This window comes from Nomascus leucogenys, chromosome 5 (assembly GCF_006542625.1).
Source record: "Nomascus leucogenys isolate Asia chromosome 5, Asia_NLE_v1, whole genome shotgun sequence".
Lineage (NCBI taxonomy): Eukaryota > Metazoa > Chordata > Mammalia > Primates > Hylobatidae > Nomascus > Nomascus leucogenys.
The window spans coordinates 17,193,815-17,218,437 of record NC_044385.1 but is presented as its reverse complement, the minus strand read 5'-3'; the positions used below and the strand labels follow the sequence as shown (position 1 = coordinate 17,218,437).

General features: G+C 47.3%; 1 protein-coding gene across 3 annotated transcripts in view; it reads right to left on the bottom strand.

Annotated features, from left to right (window-relative positions):
* Window positions 1–1,014: 1,014 nt before the first annotated feature.
* The window catches only part of C5H1orf198 (chromosome 5 C1orf198 homolog), a 31,410-nt gene continuing 7,801 nt past the window's right edge, over window positions 1,015–24,623 (bottom strand). For 2 of the 3 annotated variants that reach the window (XM_030812706.1, XM_003267250.4), the window contains exons 2-4: window positions 19,215–19,265; window positions 7,266–7,808; window positions 1,015–3,802 (exon numbers count right to left, since the gene is read on the bottom strand). In XM_030812706.1, coding sequence (XP_030668566.1) covers window positions 3,746–3,802; window positions 7,266–7,802 — 594 coding nt within the window. In that variant the 5' untranslated portion in view covers window positions 7,803–7,808; window positions 19,215–19,265 and the 3' untranslated portion in view covers window positions 1,015–3,745. Of the gene's footprint in view, window positions 3,803–7,265; window positions 7,809–19,214; window positions 19,266–21,000; window positions 21,163–24,623 lie in introns of those variants that run through there. The other variant, XM_030812707.1, reaches the window with a different exon arrangement.

Here is a 24,623-nt window from a genome sequence, read left to right as displayed (position 1 = left end):
TTTCTACCCCAGTTTAGGTGTGATTCGGAATCACTGATTTCCTTCTAGGGAGCTCCCTCTTGGTACCCACGTTCCCGGAAAGCTGGTAAGTTCATCAGAAGACTGCCTCGGAGCAAAAAAAAACAAAAAAAAAAACAAAAAACTCCCAGAAAAGGCCATGAACGGTCCCACTCCCAACAGCTAGCATTCTTGTTCCCCCAGATTCAGCATTTTCCCTCCCTGGCTACAAAGTGCTGAATACACCTGGGTTTTGCCTGGTGGCTCCTCCCCCTTTTTAAAAGATGTGTTAATAACATACTGAGTTACTGCCAAACCTAGAAGCTTGGGAGCTATTTTGTTTCCTCTCATAATGTGTAGATAGAATCATCCAACACTGATGACCCACAAACTTCATCACAAATACTATATGCCACTAAGTCGGCAGTCGCAGTTACTCACTCTCCCAGAAATCTCCAGTCCCGAAAGTGGCAAGGTCCCACTGTGCGTAAGTTGGGAGAAGTCTGCCAGCCTAAGTCAGCATTTTTCGCCATTTTTAGTCTTAAAAGCTTATTTGATATGGAAAATTGACGTCTCCTTAATCTATAGTTGGTAATTTACCACCTACACTTTAATGAATGGAATAGGACTGACTGGCCATGTTTTATTTTGCATTTCTATTCCCCATCCTCCCACCAAAAATCTGCTTTAACTAGATGCAACACGAAAGCTTTCAGGGAGGCAGCTTTTCGGAGCCAGTCACCCAGTACAATAAGCTTGTCTGGAAAGCCTTGCCGATGCTTCCATTTCGCCCGAGGGCTGTGCAAGAGCCCCCCCAGGACAGAGCCCACCCCTCCTGCTAGCAGCCAACACCTCCCACAAACCTGCAGAGAGGACCTTGCCAAGACTGCAAAGCAGGCTTCCGGAAGTGGCTTAAGCTAGCTTTCACTAGCACGATCCCCTTTTTCTCTTCTGTGTTCAACTGCAATCATCTCCACAGGCTTCCTGACACCAGCAGAGGCCCATCACAGACACAAATAGCATTTTTTAAATGGTTTTATTAAAGGCTACGAGTATAAAATATGACTAAGTTACAAGTCGTCAGTAAGAATTTATTATTTTTGAAAACGTTAATTAAAGAAAGGGAGACGCAAAGAAAAGGAGGCTGTTCCTGAAATCCACACAGGGTGGTGCAGCTCAGACGGGTGACAGACCCCCGCTGTTCCCAGTGGGGCAGCACCCCCAAACCCAGGGGGCAAAGGGAGGGGCCCCCAGATGAAACAGAGGCTGGTTGCTGATTTCTTGGGGGAACTTGTGTAAAAATGAAGACACTGAATCCTTGAGCTGAATCCCAGGTGCAGAGACTGGGGGGAGGTGGAGGATCCAAAATCATGCTCAGGTTTCTCCTGAAAAGTGTGTATTTCCTAAAAAATAAATATAAACTCCTGGTTTGAGAAACTCCCTCCTGATGCATGGGAGGAAAAATACGGCAAATGGAGAGCTAAGAAACCATCTTTGCATAGACTTTGCCCAAGGTGTAGAGGAAGATCTGCCGGTCAGGCAGGATGAAGACCCACACACGAGCCCGTGTCCTCCAGGTCGTCCCTTCTTCCACAAGTACAGCAAAGCAATACAACTTGAGGACTCCCTCCAAGATTTCCTAATTTTGGATTTTACATTTAATCTCAGGAGGCTATACCATTAAGAAACATTGTTAATAGAGTTAGCATTGCTAGGTGCTGGGCCCCAGACGGTACTAAGTGAGGCAGAAGCTTTCAATAATTCCTATAGCCCTCAGCACCAAGAAGAACTTGGAGGGAATATTGGGCTTTATGAGAAAGTGGGAAAGAAATTAGAATTTCTCCCAAGAGGCAGATAACCTTGGCCTACTGTCTAGGACACAAGTCTTTCTTCTGTGCTACACAAACACTACAGAATACAAACTCATACATATACATTTGCTACCACAGGTTCTACAACAGCCCCGTGCCCTCCAGGCAGAAGGTGGAGGCAGGTGGCCGCTGATTCTGAGGATCCCTGTGTGAACAGTGCCGTTAGCCCTGGGGGAAGCTGGCACTTGCTCAGACCGTGCCAACTGGGATTTCTAAGCTCCTTTTTCCCTCACCACCATGCTGAAACCTTTTCTGCCTCGCATATATCAACTATACTTAAATGGTACAGAAAGAACCAATATTTGAAAAGTTACAGTAAATCACTGAAGGAGAAAGATAAACTACACCCCAAGGATCTACATGAGGTTTAGGGACATAAAGCAATTGGCAAGAACCAAACCAAAAGTTGGCTATGCCACAGCTTTGGCAGAAACTTTCCTGGAGGTGATGAGGGGTTGAGGTGATTTGCTATGTGCTTTATTTTGGAGCCAGATAAAATATTCTGGAAATCATTTCAGAAGGTCCTATGAAACAGGCATTTTTAAAAAAAAAAAAAAAAGAAGACACACTTTGGTATTGAAACCAAGCGCTCACTGGCAGGGGTCGCAGAGATTAAGGCTTCAGGTGAGAACGCAGTGATGGCAACGTGGAGATGGCGCCATACCGGGCTTGAGGCTCTGCTCGGATGCCTCCTGCAGGCTCACGCAGCTCAGGGGCCACTGGGCAGGGCAGCCTCTGAGTGCAGCAGCTTCTCTAGGGGAGGTGGGCCACCTTGTACCACTGGGCGGCCTTGGTGTCTGCACCAGCTCCAAGAGACACTGCTGCTCTGACACTACGCAGGTCTCCACGGGCACTGCTGAGTTGATCGCAAACTCCACTCTTCCGCTTCTGGTGGTGGTCAGGGCTGGGGAAGGCCCGTCATGATGCAGCCTGGCTAGCCCTTGGGATAAAGAATACCCACTGCTCCCACCAGTCCCATGCTGGAAGACTCTAACACAACTAAGCAGAAGAGCCCTGTCCTCCAGCCACGCCTGCCGTCTGCCCTGACTCCTGCAGGTGCCCATTCCGGGGAACAACCGACAGGTCACATAAGCAACAAGAACTTCCAAGAGGAAATGGATACAAAACCAAGGAAAGTGGTAGCCCCATTGTTGATAATCTAGATACAAAATAATGAAAAGTTAATACAAAACTCTTTAAACATGCAACTCTTTTTAAACAACAATCCGTACTCTGAATATGTATCAGGGCAGCTTAAAGACTACACTGCCACATACCCGCAGTCTGTTCCCTGGAAATGGCGTGAGGGTGGAGGCTGGCACATGATGTGAGAGACGTGGCTTCCGCCAGAGAAGCCCCGGACAGCTGCGAGCACTGGCTGAGAACGTTGCTGGGGGCCAGTCTTTCCAGGGTCATGGCCAGCATGCTGATGTCATGGCTGATAACAGCACCGTCAATCACCCACGAAAAGGAACCCGTATGGTAAAAAGCGGAGGGGGGAGGGGGAATAATGGAGAAGGACATGGAAATCACTTATATGATTTTTGTGACATGGCTGAAACACATCCTTTGAGGAGGGGGAAAATTGGGTGGAGCTGGGAACAGAAGTTTTATTTACAAGATCTCCTGAATTATTAACAGACCTTAAAAATTCCAAATGTAAAACTTCTGTTATCAAATCACAGAAAATAGCATATATATCTGGTTCTACCAAAAAAGAAAAAAATCTGGCAATATTGACCAGTTTCCAAATGATTAAGAAAAGAGTGTCAAGAAACCAGGAAAATACATAGGAAAAGGTGGCCCTTTTTATCCTCCTCCACCACACCACTTTGGAAAACATTTTAGGGTTCTTCATTGTATTTTTCTGATACATTTTACCAATTGTCCAGAAAATCAAATCCCGTCTTCAAGACGACATTACTTGAGCTGACCTGTAGAAGGGACAAAAACATGGAAGTAAGACGAGTCTTTTTTTTTCAGTTATGCATAATCTAAAAACAGCATCTCATTTAAAACGACCCAGATAAAAGAGCCTACTTCTGTCTCAGAGGTTCCCTGACCTCAATTTATCTCAGTGCTTGAAATCAGAAGATTAAATAAAGTTCAATGCAATCTATACTCTGCCAGCATCCAACACTAACCCCTGAGACCTTACAGAGAAAAGAACAATGTCTCTGTATTTTTCTATAAATCTTTTCTGTTTCTGAATGACAGCCATGTTTAAATTTATTCATCCTAAATAAGAGAAGAAATGATAAAGATATTCCTTCAAATATAAAACAAACATCACACGCACACACAACAAAAAAGAACTTGCAAATTTGAGAAAGTAAACATAGTGTGGAAAGAATGTGAAGCTTATTTCTTTCAGATCTTGTGAAAGGTTATGAAGTGATTTTCCCAAACTCCAAGCTCAGCCTCCGGGCCTCAAGCGATCCTCTTGCCTTGGCCTCCCACGTAGCTGGGACTATAGGCATGCACCAGGCATGCACCACAAGGCCTGGTTTCATTTCATTCTTCTTTCAGGGGAAAGGGCTTGACTGACAGGTCCCCTCTTGTGAGCACGGGCTGTCTCAGGCTGCTGCTGTTTTCATAAAACTTCTGACTGGCTTCCACTCAGCAGCCTGTTTTCAATGTCCCTTTCCTCCAGCCTAACACCAGCAGCCATTTACCTGGTGCACCAAGGTCTTCTTGAGCAAAGAAACCTTGACTCTCCACCCTCCAAGCAGCTGGCAAGCAGAAAATGCATACACGATGGCAAGAGCAGGCAATGGGCTAAGGGACTCGCCCTTGACACCTGTCTCAGGCCCGGTTTGGCTGCATGTGAGACTGAGTGAGTCTGCATGTGAGACTGGTGCAGAGTGAGGCAAAACATGCAGAATGGAAGGGGTGCAATCCAGTTTTCCTTGTTCTGGTTTCCTTCCAGTTTCTTAAATGTAGTGGCATTTCACTGTGCTTTACTCAGAAATCTGTTCTGTCAAAGGAATTTCATGTGCTGTCTCCTACTCTCCACTGCCCACACAGAAACACGTTCCTGCTTCTCTTTAGAGTGGGGACTATCACCTATTTTATGGAAATACTTCCTTCAGAGGAAGCCCCCAGTGCAGAGTCTCAGAGAAAGAGTGCTGGTTAGGGAGGCAGGGAACTGAGCCTGTCTGTAAGGAGGAGCTGATGGGCAAGAGGATGTGAGACAGAAAACAGAATGGAGAGATGGGCAGGTACAGGAGGAGGCAGGAAACAAGAGGGCTGAAAGCACTAGCTTAAGAAGGTGCAGAAACACGAAGACGAGGACAGGCTGGAGAGCTGATGTGGAGCCGAGGTGGGGAGAAAGTACTGGCACCGCGGGATCCTCCCTCCTCGGGAGGACAGCACACGCAGCCATCTGCCGAGGGAGGTACGGAGGCACTGGAAACCAGCTCTGGGGGACATTCAACATTATCAGTGATGATCTCAACTCAACAACAAAATAACCAAAAATTTAAAAATGGGCAAGGGACCATTGGACATTTCTCCAAAGAAGATACACAGATGGCCAATAAGCACATGAAATGAGGCTCAACATCATTCACGATCATGGACAGGCAAGTCTAAACCACAGTGAGACATCACCTCATACCCCTTCGCGTGGCACTAGCAAAGACACAGAAAATAACAAGTGTTGCAAGGGAGTGGAGAAACGCGAACCCACGTTGATGGGGATGTAAAATGACGCAGCTGCTGTGGCGAACAGTATGCAGGTTCTTCAAAAAAGTAGAAATAGAACCACCATGTGATCCAGCAATTCCACATCTGGGTATGCACCCAGGAGAACGGAAAGCAGGGGCTGGAAGATGTATTTGTACATACACGTTCACAGCAGCACTATTCCTAACAGACCACAATAGCCAAAAGGTGGAAGCAACCCAAGTGTCTGTCGATGGATGAGTGGATACACAAAATGTGGTCTAACCACACGATGGAATATTAGCCTTAGAAGGCAATTCTACACTTGCTACGACATGAATGAACCTTGAAGACATCACACTAAGTAAAATAAGTCAGTCACAAAAGGGTAAATAATATATGGTGCTACTTATATGAGGTACCTAGAGGAGTCAAATTCAGACACAAAGTGGAATGGTGGTTGCCAGGAGCTTGAGGGGAGGGATGAATGGGAAGTTAGTGTTGAACGGGTCCAGAGCTTTAGTTCTGCAGGACGGAAGGAGTTCTGGAGATGGATGGTAGTGATGGTTACACAGCATTGAGAATGTACTCAAATGCCACCAAATTTATACTGTAAAATGGTTAAAATGGTAAATGTTTGTATATTTTACCATAATAAAAAACTTTTAAAATTCAGTATACGGAACCAGCCCAAATGCCCACCAATCAATGAGTGGATAATGAAACTGTGGTATATATATATACGATGGAATACTACTCAGCCATAAAAAGGAATGAATTAATGGCATTTGCAGCGACCTGGATGGGATTGGAGGCTATTATTCTAAGTGAAGTAACTCAGGAATGGAAAATCAAACATCATATGTTCTCACTCATAAGTGGGAGCTAAGCTATGAGGATGCAAAGGCATAAGAATGACACAATGGACTTTGGGGACTCAGGGGGAAAGAGTGGGAGGTGGGTGAGGGATAAAAGACTACAAATTGGGTTCAGTGTCCACTGCTCCGGTGATGGGTGCACCAAAATCTCACAAATCACCACTAAAGAATTTATGTCACCAAATACCACTTGTTCCCCAAAACCTATGGAAATAAAAAATTTAAAAAATAAAAATTAAAAAAAAAAAAAGAGTGACCCACAAGAATCAAAGAGTCACAAGGGCCAGGGGAGGCCAGGTGAGGCTAACATGGAGGAAACTGCATCCTGGGCTCACTCCTCAGCAAGGCAGCCAGGAGCCCAGCGAGGCCCACAGAGGGGCAAGACCCAGTGTGGCCTCTCAAGTGTGCCTGCCCGCCTTGCCAACAGGCAGCTCCCTTGGCCCAAATCCAGACCAATCCTAAAGAACAGACCATCGCCTCTATGGATAGCTCCCAAAAAGAAGGCCCAACACAGCCTTGAGCTGTGACAGCCCTGGGCGCAGCGCCTTCCAGGGGCCTCTTCTGATAGCAGCCCCCACACCGGGGAAAGCGCAGTGGGCCACAGAACCCTGACTGGTAAACAAATTAGGGCACCCAGATGGACTCGCAAAACTTGTCTTGTTGCATATTTGTTGGTGGCTCAGCACCCTGAGCCTAGGCATCCTCTGAGGAAGAGGCAGGGGAAGGAGGAAGGAGGGGGGAGAGGAAAAAGAGCATGGGCACCTGTGGCCTGCCTGCTTTGCGGGGGATCCTCTCAGTCCCCGTGGAAGAAGGCGCCACCCCACCTGAAGACGCACTGGTGCAGGCCACTCACCTGTGCAAACTTGGGTTCCAAGAACAGGGTGTCTTCCCCGTCGTCCTGCCTGATGTCAGGAGATGGCAGCTTCTCCTCGAGCTGGGAGGGGGCGGTCTCGTGCAGCGCGCTGCTGAAGGCCTGGACAGGCTGGGGTCGCTCACGTTCGGGGCTCACGTTGGGAAGAGGACGCTGCTCCTGACGCAGGGTGCTGGGCCTTTCCACCTTGGCCTCCCTGTCCTTCGGGGCAGGTTCCTGCCGGTAGCAGGGAGGCAAGACCTTTTCCCCCTTCTCCATGGACTTGATCTGGCTAGGGGTCAGCGACTGGAACTCGGCCTCAGGCCCCTCCCCTCGGGACCGCTCGGCATTGATCTTCCAGAATGATGCTTCTTCCTCCTTCCTGGTGGGGCCCAGGGCGTCCAGGCTGGAGGACCTGCTGCCTTGAGAGGACTTGAGGGCCTGGGAGCCCTGGGAAGCTTTGGACAGTGGTCTGGGCTCGCTGGCAGCAGTGCCGTTGCTCGGCTCCTGGATGGATAGGGCGGAGATACTGAACTCCATCTGACTCTAGGGTGGGACGTGAGAAAGGACAGAAAAAAGAAAGTGAACCTGAGAATCGACCGTCACAGGTGTGCCAGCTCACGCACCCCTCCTCAGCATAAGGACGCACACCAGCCACACACGAGTTGTTGCCCATGTGCTGGAACTGCCTGTCCTGAGTGGTGGGTATGGTCAAGACTCCCACTGCACACCTGAAATGCATCAGAAGCTTAAACGCCAAGGCCGGGTGAGAGAGTGTGGGTGGTTGTCCCCTCCCAAATCTCATGTTGAACTGTAATCCCCAGTGCTAGAAGTGGGGCCTGGTGGGAGGTATCTGGATCATGGGGGCAGATGTTGTCTTCATGATAGTGACTTCATTGCTTGGTGCTGTCTTCATGATAGTGAGTTCCCATGAGATCTGGTCATTTAAAAGGGTGTGGCACCTCCCCCTGACTCTCTCCCTCTTGCTCCTGCTCTGCCATGTGAGATACCTGCTCTCATCCGCCTTCCACCATGAGCCACAGCCCCCTGAGGCCTCCCCAGAAGCCAAGCAGATGCCAATGCCATGTTTCCTGTGCAGCCCGAAGAACCATAAGCCAATTAAACCTCCTCTCTTTATAAATTACCCAGTCTCAGGTATTTCTTTAAAGCAACACAAGAACACACTAATACACTCCCTCATGCACAATGCTACATGCAGCTCAAGATATCTGCGTATTACCGATGAGTAATGGCTCTCTGCTTGGTAAACAGGACACCCTCCTGTCTCCTCCAGTGTGGTTCTAGCACCTTCCTGGCAGGTGACGACCCTCACTGGGAGGATAATGAGGAAAGGTGCACACTGCAACAAAAGGCCACTCCGCAGCCAGGGTCAGAACCCAGCCTCAGATCACAAACACCCAGAGGGCAGGGCAGGGCCTGGCACCCATCACAGCCTATGCCCCACATCTGAGCACCCACAAAATGCTTTCCTTGATCTGGATGCTGCTAACCACAGCGATCTCTAAAAATGACACTGCTCAGCTGTTTTGACCAAGAAAATCATTCCATGGCAACCTAAACCTCCTCTTTGGAGTAGAATGTTGTCTTCCAAGCTCTGCAGAACAAGCAATTTGTAATCTCAATCATTTCTAAAATCAATTCTGAAGACTTCTCTCTTCCCTCACCATTTCTACTCCCTCATACTTCCCTGCCTCTTTCTAAAATAAATTAATATGCCAGATGTGGTGGCTCACATCTATAATCCTAGCTCTTTGGGAGGCTAAGGATAGAAAATCACTTGAGCCCAGTTTGAGACCAGCCTGGGCAACAAGTAAGACCCCTTCTCTACTAAAAATTTAAAAAAAAAATGGCCAGGCACCTGTGGTCCCCAGCTACTCAATATGCTGAGGTGGGAGGACTGCTTGAGCCTGGGAGGTCAAGGCTGCAGTGAGCCACGATTGCATCACTGCATTCCAGCCTGGGCAACAGAGCAAGACCCTGTCTCAAAAAATATACCAAAAATAGGCCAGGCACAGTGGCTCACGCCTGTAATCCCAGCACTTTGGGAGGCTGAGGCAGGCGGATCATCCAAGGTCAGGAGTTTCAGACCAACCTGACCAACATGGAGAAACCCCCTCTCTAATAAAAATACAAAATTAGCCAGGCGTGGTGGCAGGAGCCTGTAATCCCATCTACTCAGGAAGGCTGAGGCAGGAGAATCGCTTGAACCCGGGATGCAGAGGTTGCGGTGAGCCAAGATCACATCATTGCACTCCAGCTTGGGCAACAAGAATGAAACTCCATCTCAAAAAAAAAAAAAAGAAAAGAAAAAAGAAAATATACATTAAAAATAAATAAATAAATAAAGGTAATAAAACTACATGACAAAAAGTTTGGGAAATAGAAAAAAGAAAAAGAATCAGTCACAACCCTTCCCTCCTCCCATAATCACTCTGCTTTTTGTTATTTCTATGTAACCATTTTCATATATGTGTTTTATGAGGCTGTAGTTCTGCTGGGCACGTGATTTGGGGTACTGCTTTTTCACTTAATCATAAGCATCATCCATGTTGTTGTATGGTCATTATAACCATTATTTTTAATGGTTGTAAAAATATTTCAGTAGCTGTCACACCACCTACTTAACCATTTTCTTATTATCAATTTGCTATTTCTAAGCCTTGTTGTTATAATTAAGGTTGCCATAAACATCTTCATGCATACAATCTCTTCCCCATTTTGGGTTAATTTCTTTAGACAGATTTCTAGAAGTGAAATATCAAAATACAAACAATTTAAACCTTTCCTTTTTATGGTTTTGGATGCATATTATCAAATCTGCTTTCTAGCGGCTGCCCCAATTTCTAATGCCACCAGATGTACATCAGAGTAGCATTTTTAGTCACTGAGTATAATAATTTAAAACTGCCTGTGCTAACTTAAGATACTAAACATGGTTCTTCATGCCTTTCCTGCACAGTCTTTCACATAATCAATGATCTGTTCAGTTCTTTAAGTTTCTGCAGGCAGCAGCACTCTCCCAGGATTCTTGCCAATGGGCAGGCACATATTTGTCAGGGCAAGGATGGAAATACTGCTTTTCCGGTGTGAACTGCAGGTCCTGTACATAGAGAGCGGCACACGCTGAGTCTGAGATTTCTAAAAGTCCAGCTTCTAACGGCCAGATGTCTTCCCTCCAGGCTTGGGAGATGAGATCACGAGGCCATGAAGAATTCAAGTTTAAAACGCAAGCCTAGGCTGCCCTGAAGCTCAGTGTTACAGGAAATAAAACCCATAGGCTGGGCGCGGTGGCTCATGCCTGTAATCCCAGCACTTTGGGAGGCCGAGGCAGGCAGATCACGAGGTCAGAAGTTTGAGACCAGTCTGACCAACGTGGTGAAACCCCATCTCTACTAAAAATATAAAACTCAGCCAGGTATGGTGACACACGCCTGTATTCCCAGTCACTCAGGAGGCTGAGGCAGGAGAATCGCTTGAACTCAGGAGGCAGAGGTTGCAGTGAGCCGAGATCGTGCCACTGCACTCCAGCCTGGGCAACAGAATGAGACTCTGTCTCAAAAAGAAAAAAACAAGAAACAGCCATCAAAGCATTGGTTGTCTGGTTAAAGACAATGTAGATTACTCAGTGTGCCTGATGTATCAGGACTGTTGTTTCTAAATTATTATTATTTTCATTCTACAAATGAGAAAATGGAGAATCGGAGTGATGAATTAAATTGTCCTAGGTCACCAGCCCATTAGGAGATTGTGCAGCTGGGATTTCAACCTGGATCGAGAGATTCTAAGCCTGAATCCATGGCTGAGCATCCCTGCATTGCAAAACAACAGGTGGCCACCAGGTATGACATCCATGGAAGCCGCCGGGAGCAGTGGACACAGTGGGATTTCTTTATGTATGTGTGTGATCTAATTTGATTTTAAATGACTGTTTCTCAGTGATGCATTCTGAATACTCTGCATATTTCCAAATTCCACAACAGAATACACAAAGACTGTGGGATAGAGATGATAGTTTCTTGAAATAGGCAAATCACTAAAAATGGCTCAGAAGTGGGGCCCAACTCAGGGGACACAGTTGACTTTGATCTGGAAATTGTAGTGTAAGGAAGGCACTTAAAACTGAGCACTTCGTCAAACCCCAGGCTTTTTCAGGATCAGCAATTTCTCTCATGGGCATCTTTGCTAAGAAGCCTCTAGAAGGTGAGACAGAACTTCCTGTGTACGTGGAGGGCAGCAGTGGGCAGAGCCAGGGATGCTGGGGGGAGACGCCCGTCACAGTGGTTCCCGGGCTGCTTCAGGGGTGCTGTGGGAAGAGAACCCGGCAGCACTTAGCTGGGTGTGACCTCCTGAAACAGAATGACAGAGGTCGCTCCCAGCCCTGCTTGGGTAACAGGAGACCTGGAGACCTGGCAACAGCTCTTCAGAGGAGGGTGTCACCTGGCTAGAGGAGAGGGCTTTGCTGGCAGAAGCAGCTACCTAGCTTAGGGGGTCTGGAGGTGACTATGGGGAAGACAAGAACTTAACGAAGAAAAAAGTTCCAATGAATTTGCTTCTAAGTGTTTTTCCCTATGTATGTGTATGCTGTTCATAATTTTGCAAATAACGTATAACTACAGTCTCCTTTAACAAAACAGCCCTGATGATCTCATGAAGGCAGGGAGTAGAAGAAATAGATAATGTAGGCTGGGAAGGGTGTGTGGGTAGGAAGGGGATGAAGAGAGGTTGGTTAATGAGATAGAAGGAGTAAGTGTTGCTCTAGTGTTCAACAGCAGAGCGGGGTGACTATAGTTAAGTGTGTTGTGTGTCTTGAAATAGCTATAAGAGAGGATGTAAAATGTTCCCAACACACAGAAATGATAAATACTCGAAGTGATGGACACCCCAAATACCCTAACTCAAACATATGGTCTATGATTTCACAAAATATCACATGTACCCCATCAATATTTCAAAATATTGTATATCCTAAAAACCTGCCCTTGTCCATCACCCTACTGGGTGCTAGACCTCTTCCCCACTGCTTTCCCCAAAGGAAAAGGGTTTGTCATCTAGAATTTCTAAACACAAACCTTTTGGGGTAGGGGAAGAATCTTTTTTCCTGTCTAGATCTGACTCTGCTCATCTCTAAAAACTCCAGGAACTATAATAAAACCAGACCCTAGCAGGGCCAGGTGGGGGTCCAGGGGAGATCAAGCCCATCTCTCAGGAACTGCAGCCCATCCCGCCCAGGTACCTCATTCTACCCAGGGGGGACCTGTACTGGTGTCTGTGCACGCAGCACCAGGACAGAGCGAAAAGTGGCTCCAAGCTCATTTTCAAAGACACACCAACATGCAGACCATAAGAAGGCAGAGCCCCTTTTGCCATTTCAAAGTAAGTTTTACTGCTTTTTGCTTCGGTGACTCCACACCGTTGGCCACTCCCTGTCTCTTCCAGCACAGGGCACATCCTAGACTTTCCTAGAACAAAAGTCCATTTTCTACAGGCGTGGAAAAAGAGCTGGGCTCTTGAGAAAGGAGGTCATGTCAGCCCTCTCCCACGGCACTGAGCGACAGGGAGCCAGGGCTGGCGGGAGGATGAGGCTCATGATGGGGAGGAACCCATGGGCCACAGGACACCAACTCATGGGCGCTGGCCACAGACAGAAAGCCGGGGTTTGGGGATTCAACTTAGTGGTCTTCTACAGTCTTTGAGACAGGGGAGATAGGAGAGTCCACAAGGAAGCCGTCCCTCCTGACGGCAACTCTGACAGCCCAGCCTCAATGTCCCAAGTGCCCACAGAGGCTCTGCTGGGAGGTCTCCCTCCAGCCAGGCCAGGGCTGGGCGTCAGTCACCCCATGCGGGGAACAGGGTCTCAGTTGGCCACGTCTGTTCTAAAAACAGAAGGACCACAACTGAGCCCAGTGTCTATTTTTAACGTCCCACTCACTGAAGAAGAATGTGTAATATTTCAGTAAAAGACGAGTGCAGGCTGCCAAAACTAACTGTTTGGCTTGGCAGCCTTGGACAGATCTAAATTGTTGAGACAAAGGCTACAGAAGCCTTGTCAGAAAAGATCATCATTTACTGGAGCAAATCCTAATACATTCACCAACCACTTAACAGCTATTCTTCCCACCTCCCCTCCAAAGAGGGAAGAGGAGGAAGATGAGCAGGAGGACACTAAAAACCTTTAGAATCACAAATTTAGTAGAAGTGGCAGCTGACAGGGACAAACCCAGGGGCCCAAAGAGACGGGGCCATGGACGTAAGCAAACAAACACCCACCCTGTCAGCCTCTAAGGCAAAAAACACCAGCCAGGGAGAACTCAGCTGGGGCCCACCGGGGAATGGGTGCAGAGGTGCACCAGGCCCCAGGGTTGTCAAAGTTAAGGGACAAATAATCGTGTCTGCCATTCTGGGCTCATCATCTCACAGGGACAAAGATGCACCAACAAGGAATTCATCAGCACGATCCCCATTTTTCCTCTATCACAGTGCTTCCTAACGGTAACAGGGAAGAGGGTAACTCTGGAAGCTGCATAGGGGTTAAGAGCCCAGCCCTGGGCTTAGGACTGCCTGGTTCACATCCTCACTTTATGCCATGGTTTCCTCATCTGTAAGGTGGGTTGCTGTGAGGATTACACTCTGCAATGGAGGGAGGGTGCTCAGCACAGACCTGGCACGTGGTGAGATTCCTGATTGGGACAACTGTAAAAAGAGGATTTGTGCTGAGTCTGAAGGGCAGGTGGGGCCTTCTCAGGTGGATGGGGGTCAGGGGACGGAGCATAACACTGAGGTCCAAGAGAACATGGTCCCTGAGGTGGGTGAGAACAGAGCCTGTGGGATGGCAGTGCAGGGCTGAGGGCAGGGCTGAGCGAGTGACGCATCGTCCCACACACGGAGAGCAGGGAAAGGTCGAGAGCAGGGCCACACGGGGGTCTGCTGTTGCCTCAGGAAGGGGTGAGGCACAGCCCAGAGGAAGGGCAGGAGGGAGGGAGGGGACTGCTGGGCAGAGATGGGGGTCTCAGTGAGGAGCGCAGAGACCAAGCTCTGGGGGGTGGATGCAGCCCCATGGTGTCCTGCCTCTCAGAAGCCCCATGACTGGTAGTGAGGAGGAACTGCTGAGCAGAGCCAACGAATCCTCTATGTCCAGGAACATCCTGCTGGAACAGCCCTTCTGTCCCGCCATAGGCAGCAAAGCCCCGCAAGCCACAGATAGACCTGAGCTCCAACTGCTCTCCGCCCACTCGACCTACCAGGCACCTGACCCCCTGCATCCCGGTGTCCTGACCCACAGCGTGGATAGCGACACCAGCCTCCCAAGGGTGAAAGAATTCAGAGTGCACACACATCCCTATCATGGGCACAGCATGGAGGAAGGGCCCGTGCTCATAAATGCTTATGTCTTCCCAAGGAGGCGTCTGGAAGGCTTCCCTACTCTGGGAATGATCTATATTAGCCTCCTGAGATCTTTTGATACCCATGAAATCAAGGAACCGATCCCCAGCCCAACCTACTTACTGCCCTAATAGGCAGCTGGACATCAGGTGAAGGAAGGGGGTAGCCAGAAAGGAGAAGCAGCCAGACAGCTTGGGGGAGGGGCAAGGCTGGGGACAGGGTCACAACACCCAGCCAACCAAGAGCCCAGCCAACCAAGGCTGGGGATGGGGTCCCAAGAGCCCAGCCAACTTTGAAGCAGGGTCTGACCTGCCCCAAAGGCATTTTCTCCTCTGAATTCTCCAGCCCAGACCGCCTGGGGAATGTAAAGAATCCTCTCTCCACTCCCTGCCTCCTCCCGTCTGGAGCCTTCTAAGTGCTGAGTTTTTTCCTCTCGAAACAGCAGTAGCATGAGACAGGAATGCAACATTAGGTCCCCACTGGCCCCCTCTCCCCCGGCACGCCTGCCAAGCTGATAGATGAGTGGAAAAGATGACAATCACGACCACCCCCACCCCTTCTGGGACCAGCAGGCCTCCCTTCTGTGATGGAAGAAGTCTGGGCAACAGAGGCACCAAAGCCAGGATCAGCCTCAGAGGAGGCAACCGAGGCAGGGTGGACAGGCTGGAAAACCAGGCGGGTGCACAGCTGCTACCGTGAGGCTGCAGCGAGCTCTCCTGATCAAAGCCGCGTTTCATGGGGGTAGCGACCACAGGTCCCAAGCACAACCGCAGCTCATTCTGTGGAGGTAGAATGGTCATGAGCTGGCCAAGAGAAAGGAACCCATGCAGAGGTGCAGCAGTTAGGCGAGAAACCAAAAATCCCTGCGATTCTTAACTCTGCCCATGGCCATGACCTTGGGTCAGGCTTACCCTTGTGTAGGTAGATTTGTCAGGGGATGGAGAAGTCAGAGCTGGGCACTCTGCTGGCATCCACTAAATGTCTACTGAACTGAATAGCCGAAGAAGGGCATGAGGTTACAGCTACCCAACATGTGTACAAATATGGGTTAAACGTATGGAGAAAATGACTGGAGTGGCTCGGTGGCTATAGCTTTTGTGCTAAGTGAGATTTGCCACCAAACACAGCTGTCCACTCACTGAGCTGTTGTTCGAGCACAGAAGTGGCATATGCTCAACTCTGGGCCTGCAGCATAATGTCTGACATAAACGGGGTATACAATAAATGTCTACTGTAAAAAAAAAATCAATGAATGATTTCAGAGATAGAAAATAGATGGTGGCTGCCGTGGGCTAGCGAGAGTGGGGGGCAGTCGTTCTTTAATGGGAACAGAGTTTCAGTCTTGAAGGTGTGGATTAGCTTGACTTAATCATTCCACAATGTACACACGTATCAAAACATCTTGTTGTACATCATAAATATACATAATTGTTCATTTGTCAATTAAAAAATAATTTTTAAAAAGAGTTCTCGAGATGGATGATGGTGTTTGCACAAAAATGTGAACATACTGAATGCCACTAGATTATACACTTAAACATGATGAAAATGGAAAATCTTACGTTGTGTGTATTTTGCCACAATTAAAAATAAAACTTAAAAAAATCAATGAGTGATTAATTAAAAATGGAAAGAAATGGCCAAGGTTAACCATGGAATGAATGACATCATACAATCTTAGATTTAAAAATGGGTGCAAACTCTCTGCAGCTCTTCTATCAAGAGGTGCAATCTCTTTCCTCACACATTGAATCTGGCCTGGCTTGTGCCTTGATTTGACCAGCAGAACAGAGCAGAAGTGATACTATGCAGTTGCCCAGCCTAAGCTTCAAAAGAGTCCTCGTAGGCTTCCATTCCGACACACGGATCTCTCCACCTCTGTGTGAAGAAGTCCAGGCTGGCTTTGCTGGAGACATGGGGCCCAGCTAACAGCCAGCACCAACCAGACACATGAGCAAGGTTCTCAGAGCACCCAGCTCCCATCAGGCAATCAGATGACACATGAGTGATCCCAGGCAAGGCCAACGGAAGAACAGTCCAGCTGAGCCCTGCTCTGACCATTGACCCACACAATCATGAGCATATAAAATGCTGCTTCAAGCCACTAAGTTTGTTATGCATCTATAGAGAACTGATAGAGTGAGGAAGGCATCAATTGAGAGGTAACAAGAAATGGGGTCCAAGTCTCCCTCCAGTCCTGCAATTGGGGATTGGGGGGGGGTCCTACCTTCACTAAAGCCACCTCCTGTTTGTGGCTTTTCGATGAGGATCTTATAAGCCTTTAAATCCTACGAAGAGTTTGGCAAATCTCTTCAAGCAAGGTGGCCGGGCACTCCAGGGTTAAGACTAAGGAGGAATGAGTGATGGGCTTTTTAAAACTCAGCACTGCCTAGTGAAGAAGGAGGAAGGGACAGCTCCCTTGCTCTCCAAGATACCCTCTACTTTGCCCCTAGATGTTTCTAGTAGTAAACTATAGTAAGTCTGACCTCGAGAGAGCAAACAGGAAGGTGAGTACACAGAGTGAGCCCAACAGTTTGTAAAACAAACTGGAACTCTCATCTAGAAGGAACATGAAATGAAACTGCAAACTCTGAGCTATGAAGACTACACTTTACTAAAAGGATGCAAGTTACGATGACTGACACATGTTAACCAGATTTTAGCAAGCTTCCTCAATTTACACTGGTTCCTAAGGGACCAGATATGCTGGCATCTGTGGACAATGAGCCTCTCAGCACAAGTGTGATCCAAGTGGACTGTACTTGCTCTCTTTGTTCTCGAGACCTTCTCCAGGCACCTGTTTCCCATTCTGGCCCCAGCAGCTGTGCCTGTATCAGCGGCCACTCGAGGAGCTGCACCACCTTGTCCCAGAATGTCATTTATGCCAAGTTAATAAAAGATGAAATGTCCTGTCCCACAAATAGACGATTCGGGAACATTTAACAAGGTAAATTCTTAAGAGAACAGATATTCTCGTGGGGAACATGATGAGCTTAGGTCTTAGGACACTTTAACTATTCTTTACTTTCCTTTGCCTTTATCACTATGATATCATCAAAGACAGACCCAGTCCAGGAAAATCTGCACTGCTTTCTGGGCCACCATACCCAAGGCTGCTCATTTCCAACACACAGAGAATCTATCTGGCTATTACCGCCAGATATCATCTATAGGATTAGTGCTTCTCACAATTACCCAGTTTGGGATCCCACAGAAGAGGAATATCGAGGGCCCTGGCTAAGAATCAATGTAATGATGCACTTTTTACCCACTTATGACTTCCTTTGCAATGTCAGTAGACACAGGATCCAGTGTTGGATTTAGGAGCTATTCCAATTGCAGGCGGCTCCTCAACATCTTGTGCTCTCTCCCAAGACAATGTTGGTCACCCCTGCAACCAGTACCCACCCAGATCCCTAGGGAGACTACATTAATGCCATATCTTCCCCCAAACCACCTCTTAACTCTAACACTCATCTCAACTGTCCCACGCTCCCATGCCCCGAGGCCAGCTCGCTTCACCCAGGGCAATCGGCAATAGCTTACTAAATATGTCTGTGTGCCAAGAACAGTGCCAGCTGTCCTTGTCCATCTGAACCCTTGGGCAGTATTTCATTTTAAGACACAGTCGCCAACATGAGGGCCTCTCAGCGTCCTTCATGGACCACTCTGGCTCACTCTCCTCATAGGCCTCCTGCTGGGATGAGGGCTCTGATCAGCAATGATGTGGACAAGCGAAAAACCAAAAAACAAGTGCCTTGAAGTATCAGTATTTAAAAACCCTGATCTGACCAGCAGTCCAAGCCCTATTCCAGGCTCACCGCCGTCTCTGTCTATAACACACTCTCATGACGTAAAGAACCCTCCAACACACACCACCAAATGTTCTAGAATTCAGAAAATCTCTTTTATTTCTGTTCCTTGGGTTAAAGACACTTGTCTTTTAGTCATTTTGCTTATGAATGTACTTCTACTGGGGCAACTTAGGAGATGGGGAAAATGAATTAAAATCAGTGAAGCTTGATGCTCTTAAGCAACTCTGGCGATGATGATGATAATGATGAAGAAGAAGAACGACTGGGAGACAGAATTAGTGATCCAAGTTGGGATGAATTAGCTAAATGGATGTCTATGTCTATCAATCAGCTTGTCACCTCCCATTTGCTCAAAGCTTTGTCTTATGGGGCATCTCCCACCAAGGTGCTAAGTGCTGGGGACCAGAGGTATGAGCAGAGACAGGACCCCCAAGAGGGCTGGCCCCCTTAACCAAGCTGGCCAGGAGTCCTAGTCAATGGGCATCATGGGGCGTCATTGGACCCCGGCAGAAAGCACTACTACTTTGAACTCACTATCACCAAACCACACACAATAGTTTCCTAATTCCTCACCATGCTCCTCCCATCCCCTCCTTTTCTACCAACAATGGGCACATCCCCTGCAGCCTGGCAGTCAGGGGGCTGTCTTCTGAGTCCATCAAATGCTGAAAGAAAAATATACAACTACTCAGTTCTTTTTAAAAGAACAAATAGATCTAAATTTAATCCAACTTACCCTTGTTTCCCAGGAGAAAGGGGCAGAGTGCTCATCTTGCCAAGTTAGATCCTGAAATAAAAAATCAAGAATAAGTCTGAAATCCAAACCCAGACATACCCCATGCAAACATCCACCCAGGACTGTGGGGGAAGCAAAACTTAGGAATAATCCCAACTCCTGGCTCTAAACAAGCCTGATGCTTTGACACTCTCAATATAATGCGCTGACCATCTTGATCAGATTGCTCCCTCACCTTTCCCGCTGAGGCTGCCAGACACTCCCCTCCCCAGCCAAACAGACAACAGGGAATGCCGGTGAGGCCCCCTCAATGGGCTCAGATAGATAAGCTGAGTAGGAATGGATGAGGGCTTGATGGTCTCAGCAGAATCAGGCACAGATTCAGCCCTGAACAATGATTAGCTGTGTGGCCATGGGAAGATGACTTAGCCTTTTTGAGCCTCAGTTTTCTCATTTGTAAAAGCAAAATGATACTTCCCTTGCAGGGTTGTTGTAAGGATTAAATGAAGTAATCTGGGAAAAGAATGCCAGGCCATAATCTGCCAGTCAATGCCAATACAGGAGCTCCCCTCCTCCCCAGCAGGCCTACTGGAGAGCTCGAGGGCATGGATCAGCAGAATCAATGAAGAAAAACGCCAATGTAATCCATGTGACTAATTATAACAAGAACTCTGAAATCACTCCCCACCCCCCACCAAACAGAACAGGACAGAAAGAGCCCTATAGAACAATCGCTACGAATTTGACCTTGGATCCAGTATGTTTTGCTCACTGGCCTGCACAAATGACTTGCGAAAGCCACCTTTCCTACCCTCTACCTGCAGTTATTCCTGTGCTAGTAAATGTCTCATCTGTGTCCAGCTTCAGTTGGGTAACTTTTGTTTGTTTGTTTGTTTGTTTGTTTGTTTGTTTGTTTTAAGAGATGGGAGTCTCAGTATGTTGGCCAGGCTGGAGGCAAACTCCTGGGCTCAAGCGATGCTCCTGCCTTGGGTGTCCAGAGCAGCTGGGACTACAGGTGTGCACCATGTCTGACTGCTTCTACTGGGAACATATTTTCAGAATGAAAAATCAGGACACATTGGGTGATACGGGCTAAAATGGGACAAAATATTTTAAACTGAGCTCATATCCGTATCTCCCCAAAACTCCAGGTGATTTATGTCCTTCCCTCAGTATCCCTGGATAACCGTCTTCTTCCCACCCATAGGTACACTGACTCTGCGCCCCTAAGTCAGGTGGTCTGGCTTCCCTCTCCTCTACAGGGCAAACCAGTTCTGCCCACAGACCCTCTTCTTTCAGCTTCTGACAGAGCCTCTGCCACCCCAGCTTAGCCTCAGACACTGGGGGCAAATGCCAGGGCCCACACAGGGGGAGTACCTCACCAACACGTAAGTGTACACATTCAGCCTTCCAGACCCCGAGCGTGCATTCTCTGTGCAGACGCCCCCTAACATGAATGGCCAGTGGGAGGTCAGTCTTTGAACTCGAATAACGAAGGCATGCCAGGGTCTGGGCAGCTGAAGACCTACTCCCAAGAAGCGGGGACGGGGAAGGAAGTGTGTGATGACTCCCCAGCACAGCCCAAGCATGGCCAACCCTAGATGACAAGGGCAACAGAGCAGGGCCTTTGTCCGCTCCTCTATCCCCAGTGCCCGGAAGACTCAGCAACTGCCCATAGCGGACGCTCACTCACTCTTTGAGAATATGTGAATAAACAAACTCTGCACAAGCCCAGATCCTTTCACAGGTTGATTTTCCCCCACCATCTCCCGCTCCCAACACTCACACTCCCCCAAGACTTCCCAATGTGGGGGCACAGGCTCTTCACAGCTCTTGGCCCCAGGAGGAAGAGCCGGCCATCGACAGGGTAGAGATCCAGTTCTGTGTCCTGATGGCTGTGCTGTGTGCCTTGGCTCTGTGCAGTAGGGACTGGTACATTTGTGGCACAAATACTTCACATATGCTGGGGATAAAGAGCAAGGAAAACCCAGAGAGGAGACTGTCAAAAGGCCAGAATCCAGGTCTTTATTTTCCCAGGAGTGCATATAAAAGGACTGAATATATTTATATCAAGAAAAAAACCACCACTAACAAAGATACTACTTATAAATATTAAGAATTACAAAAGTGGGGGAAAAGCCCTACAAACTGGGTTAAGCTGCATTAAAGTACATCAAACAGTCAGTTCTGAGAACCACATAGTGTGTGCAACTAATGACCATGTGTACAATAAGATGACCCCCATCCTCAGAGTGTTACAGTCACTCTCCTGTAATGGTATTTGCTTATGATCCTGACTTCTGAAGTGATTGGTATTGCACTGCCTCATGGCTGTCAAGCAAAACCTTTAAAAATGAGAGGAACCACTGCCTTTTTGTTTGGTATTTCAGCTAAACTCAAGTCACTTCCCAATGCACAAACTTCGTTCCTCCAAAAATGGAAATGGATGCCTGGAGGAATGTGAGTTACCAAGGCTTTGTGATTAGATGTCTCCTAGCAGAGGCAGAGGGCCAGCCTTCAGCTGTAGGGGGCTCCTTGTCCATGTCTCTGTGTGCATCCTAGGGGTACAGTTAAGCTAAATAACCAAAGTCCCTAAAATCCTCAGAACCCTCTGAGTTCCGTTTAGAAGCCATCAAACCAAGAAGGGCTTTGTTTTCACATGGGAAAAATAAAAGAGGCTGACGGAATGTAAGTATTATTTATTTTAGTTAATCATTCATTAACTCTTTGTGAATAAATGATCTCTGCACAAGCCTGGATATTTTCACAGGTTGATTTTCCTCCCCAGCCTCCACACCCCACACTCACACTCCCCCTAAGACTTCACCAGCTCTTCACAGCTCTTAGTCCCAGGAGGAAGAGCTGGCCATCCACATGGTTAAGTAGAGATCCGGCTTTGGATCTTTGGAAAAAGGTAAATGGAAATCAACTGACAAAGGTGCTCCTTCCATCCAGAATCGGATAGGCCGCTGGTCACCCAAATGAAAAGAGGAAGTGCATGAACACCTTCGGGGCAGGCAGAGGGCAGGACCACTGGCCAGGGTGGGGCATGATGGAGCTGGACTCCCCTGTTACTCGATATGATCCTAAATATTAATTATATACCTTAAGTCCCTTTGAAATCTGCAAAGATTAAAATAATAAGGCTTTTGGCTTTGGAAGGTGGCTCAGTACAAGACTCTGAGGAACAAAGACTTAGCCCAGAGCTTGGGGACAGCCAACTCTCCAGTGACTGCAATCCACATTAGCTGAAATTCCAAGGGGGTCGCAGGAGGAGAAAGGGTCACACTGATTTCTCCCCTACTTAGTGTCAATAGTCTTTTGTTTGCTCCAGCAAGAAATGAAGTCAAGGGGCAGATTCCTTGGGTTTCTGTAATTCTGAGCTCATAAAAAACAATAAAGTGCTTAACAAAAATAAACATGCCAAACAAAAATGTGATGGAAGCTCTGATGTCAGCCGTGGACTGCACGCTCTAGCCACAAAAAGCACTGGCGGCAAGACCAGGCTCCCTGGGCTGTTGGATGCAAATGGAATCAGAATTGCAAAGTGGCCGCACCCACTCACACGCATACAATGCTGTCCTTTCTTCTACTCCCATGGTGACCAGCCTGCAACCAAAATGAGGCCAGGCACATGCTTTTGGACCAATCACATATGCTTTTTCTAGGACTGCTCGGAAGGCTTTCCCACCCCCCTCTCTGGCGCCTAGGATCTGAAATCATCCAAGTGCCAAAACACATCTGTTACTTAGGCCACACGACAAGAGAGTGGGCTTCATTGTTGGCCAGGACTTATCCTCAGAGTCAAATTCCGTAAGAGGCATCCATACCAAATGGGCAGCACTGAATCTCTCCAGAAACAATGACTTCTTTGGAGTGCAGGACAGAAAGATGCCCCAGGTCACCAAATCCCAGAGGAGAAGGCCAAAAAGCAGGGAGGAAGCTATAGAAAGCCACCAGAAACACAGGCGCCTGGCGATTATCAGAGGGCAGCACTACATGTCAGAGGCTCTGCCAGTCCCCGCGCAGCTCCAATGACTCCGGGATAAACACGCACACAAACAATCTTTTCCCCTAACATCCCAGAGACCTTGAGTATTTGCTCTTCTCTGGGAAATGTTCATTCAATTCTAAATGAAACAGAATTAAAAAATAATAACATATATTTTTTGCCCATAGTGCTGGAATACATGTTTGCATCATATCACCAGCGTTTACTTCTTTACTTGTTGATAAAAAATGGATACTGGAGGGCTTAAGAACTCTGTGGTTCCTAGACACTTTTATTTTTGGAGGCTGCAAGGCTGCAACCAGAGGTGGGCTGGAGCAGGCCTGCACCAACTAACAAGAGCTGATTGTAAAATTTCGAGGAATTTCTTGAACCTGTTGTTAAATATCTTGTTTAACTGCCGCGATTAAAAAGGCGAATTATACAAACTTGCAATTAAATCCATTGTATTAAAAATAAAGGTAATATACTCCACACCCACAAGGATGGCTACTACCAAAAAGCAGAAACTAGCAAGTATTGGTAGGATGTAGAGGCACTGGAACCCTTGGGCACTCTCAGTGGGAATGTAAATGATGCAGCCATTATATAAAACAGTTCGGCAGTTCCTCAAAAAATTACACATACAATTACCATTTGTTCTAGCAATTTCATTCCTAGGTATACACCCAAAACAACTGGAAGCAGGGGCTCAGAGATCCTTATACCCCAATGTTTATAGCTGTGCCATTCACAATAGCCAAAAGATGAAAGCAACCAGGTATCCACTGACAGATGATTGCATAAACAAAATGTGGTCTATCCATCCAATGGAATATTATTCGGTCTTAAAAAGGAAGGAAATTCTGATACATGCTTCAACATGGATGAACCTTGAAGACATTATGCTTAGTGAACTAAGCCAGACACAAGGTCAAAAATCATGATTCCGCTTATATAAGGTATCTAGAGTAGGCAAAATCATAGAGACAGAAAGTAGAATAGAGGTTATCAGGGACTGAGGCCAGGAAATGGGGAGTTATTGTTTAATATATACAGAGTTTAATTGTTTAAAGGATATAGTTTCACTTCAAATAATACATGAGTTCTGGAAATGGATGGTGACGGTGATTGCGCAACATTATGACTGTACTAAATGCCTCGGACTATACACAGAAAAGTGCTTAAAACGGTAAATTTTATGTTGTACGTATTTTACCACAATAAAAAGTCATGGAAAGACACAGAGGAACCTCAAATGAATATTATTAAGTGGAAGAAGCCAATCTAAAAAGGCTACATACTGTATGATTCCAGCTATATGATATTCTGGAAAAGGCAAAACTACAGAGACAGTAAAAAGATCAGTGGCTGCCAGAGCCTGGGAGGCGGGAGGCATGAGCAGGTGGCGCACACAGGAT